Genomic DNA, 1356 nt, shown 5'->3' with positions numbered 1-1356 from the left:
GACTGGAAGGCAGACAAAGTGACGTTGCAGCGGTACAGAGACGCTTCTGCTGAGGTGAGGGTTTAGGGTTTAGGGTTTAGGGTTTAGGGTTTATAATCGAGGGTTTAGGGTTTAGCAGCAAGGGTATCTCTTCCCTGTACGCTTCACCGATTGAGCGTTCATGTGTCTAGGGTTTAGGGTTTAGGGTTTAGGGTTTAGGGTTTAGGGTTTGTGTTTCAGGTGTTATCTTTGTTACTAGATTACTGCCAGCTAGTGGAGAAAGCCTCCATAGATGAGGTGTATGCGGACCTCACCCCCCACGCCGCGGCTCTCGTCCTCTCCCTCATCAATGAGGGGCCCCCCTCAGACACAGAAGACGGGGGGGGCCCCCAACCCACTCCGCAGGGGGGCCCCCAACCGACTCCGCAGGGGGGCCCCCAACCCAGTCCTCAGGGGGCCCCCCAACCCAGTCCTCAGGGGGGCCCCGAAGCCTGTCCTCAGGGGGGCCCCGAAGCCAGTCCTCAGGGGGGCCCCCAAGCCAGTCCTCAGGGGGGCCCCCAATACAGTCCTCAGGGGGGCCCCCAACCCGCTTCTCAGGGGGGCCCCCAACCCACAGTACCGTCCGTCCCCGCAGAGGGGCCCCCACGGATTACATTAGGCACTTCGCATGAGGCAGCCCCTGAGGGGGCCGCTGAGGGGGCCCCTGAGGGGCCCCCTGCTGTAGCCACCGAGGGGCCCCCTGCTGTATCCACTGAGGGGCCCCCTGCTGTAGCCCCCGAGGGGCCCCCTGCGGTAGCCTCTGAGGGGCCCCCTGCGGTATTCCCTGAGGGGGCCCCCGAGGGGCCCCCTGCAGTAGGCCCTGAGGGGGCCCCTGAGCGGGCTGCTGAGGGGGCCCCTGAAGCGGCCCTTGAGGGGGCCCCTAAAGGAGGGTCTTGTGGAGGGGCCCCCTCCACTCTATCAACTGCGTCAGATGCCCAGTTAGAGCGTAGGGGGCCCCCCGATACCCCTGAGGCCCCTGGGGCCTCGGGGCCCCCTGGGGGCCCCTCTGGGGGCCCCTCTGTTTCTAGTGGTTTGTCTTACAGCCCCTCGCCTCTGGGTACTGGTGAGGGGGGGCCCCCAAGCGAGCCCAATGCCGGTTCTTTGTCTCCTCACTGCAGCAGTGAACCAGCAGGGGGCCCCCCTTCCTCCCCGTGGAAGGGTACAGGAGAAAGAGGAGACGCAGGGGGGGGCCCCCCCTTGGGGCCCCCTGCCCCTGAGCCTTCCCCGTCTCCTGGGGGCCCTTCCTGTGTACCCTCATCTCCCCTGGGGGCCCCCACGGGGGGCCCCCAGGGCCCCCAAAGGGGCCCCCGTCAGGAGCATCCGTCAGAGGCCCCTGGT

General features: G+C 66.7%; 1 protein-coding gene across 1 annotated transcript in view; it reads left to right on the top strand.

Annotated features, from left to right (window-relative positions):
* Window positions 1-160: 160 nt before the first annotated feature.
* Window positions 161-1356, top strand: part of EMH_0087090 (uncharacterized protein) — a gene marked incomplete at both ends in the record, with an annotated part of 2332 nt that continues 1136 nt past the window's right edge. The window contains 2 exons of the mRNA XM_013501112.1: window positions 161-178; window positions 220-1356. Coding sequence (XP_013356566.1) covers window positions 161-178; window positions 220-1356 — 1155 coding nt within the window. The remainder of the gene's footprint in view (window positions 179-219) is intronic.

The sequence above is a fragment of the Eimeria mitis genome, genomic scaffold, assembly GCF_000499745.2.
Source record: "Eimeria mitis Houghton genomic scaffold, Emh_scaff6335, whole genome shotgun sequence".
In the NCBI taxonomy this organism is placed as follows: Eukaryota; Apicomplexa; class Conoidasida; order Eucoccidiorida; family Eimeriidae; genus Eimeria; species Eimeria mitis.
Note: the sequence above shows the minus strand (reverse complement) of the source record. Positions and strands in the feature narration are given on the sequence as shown.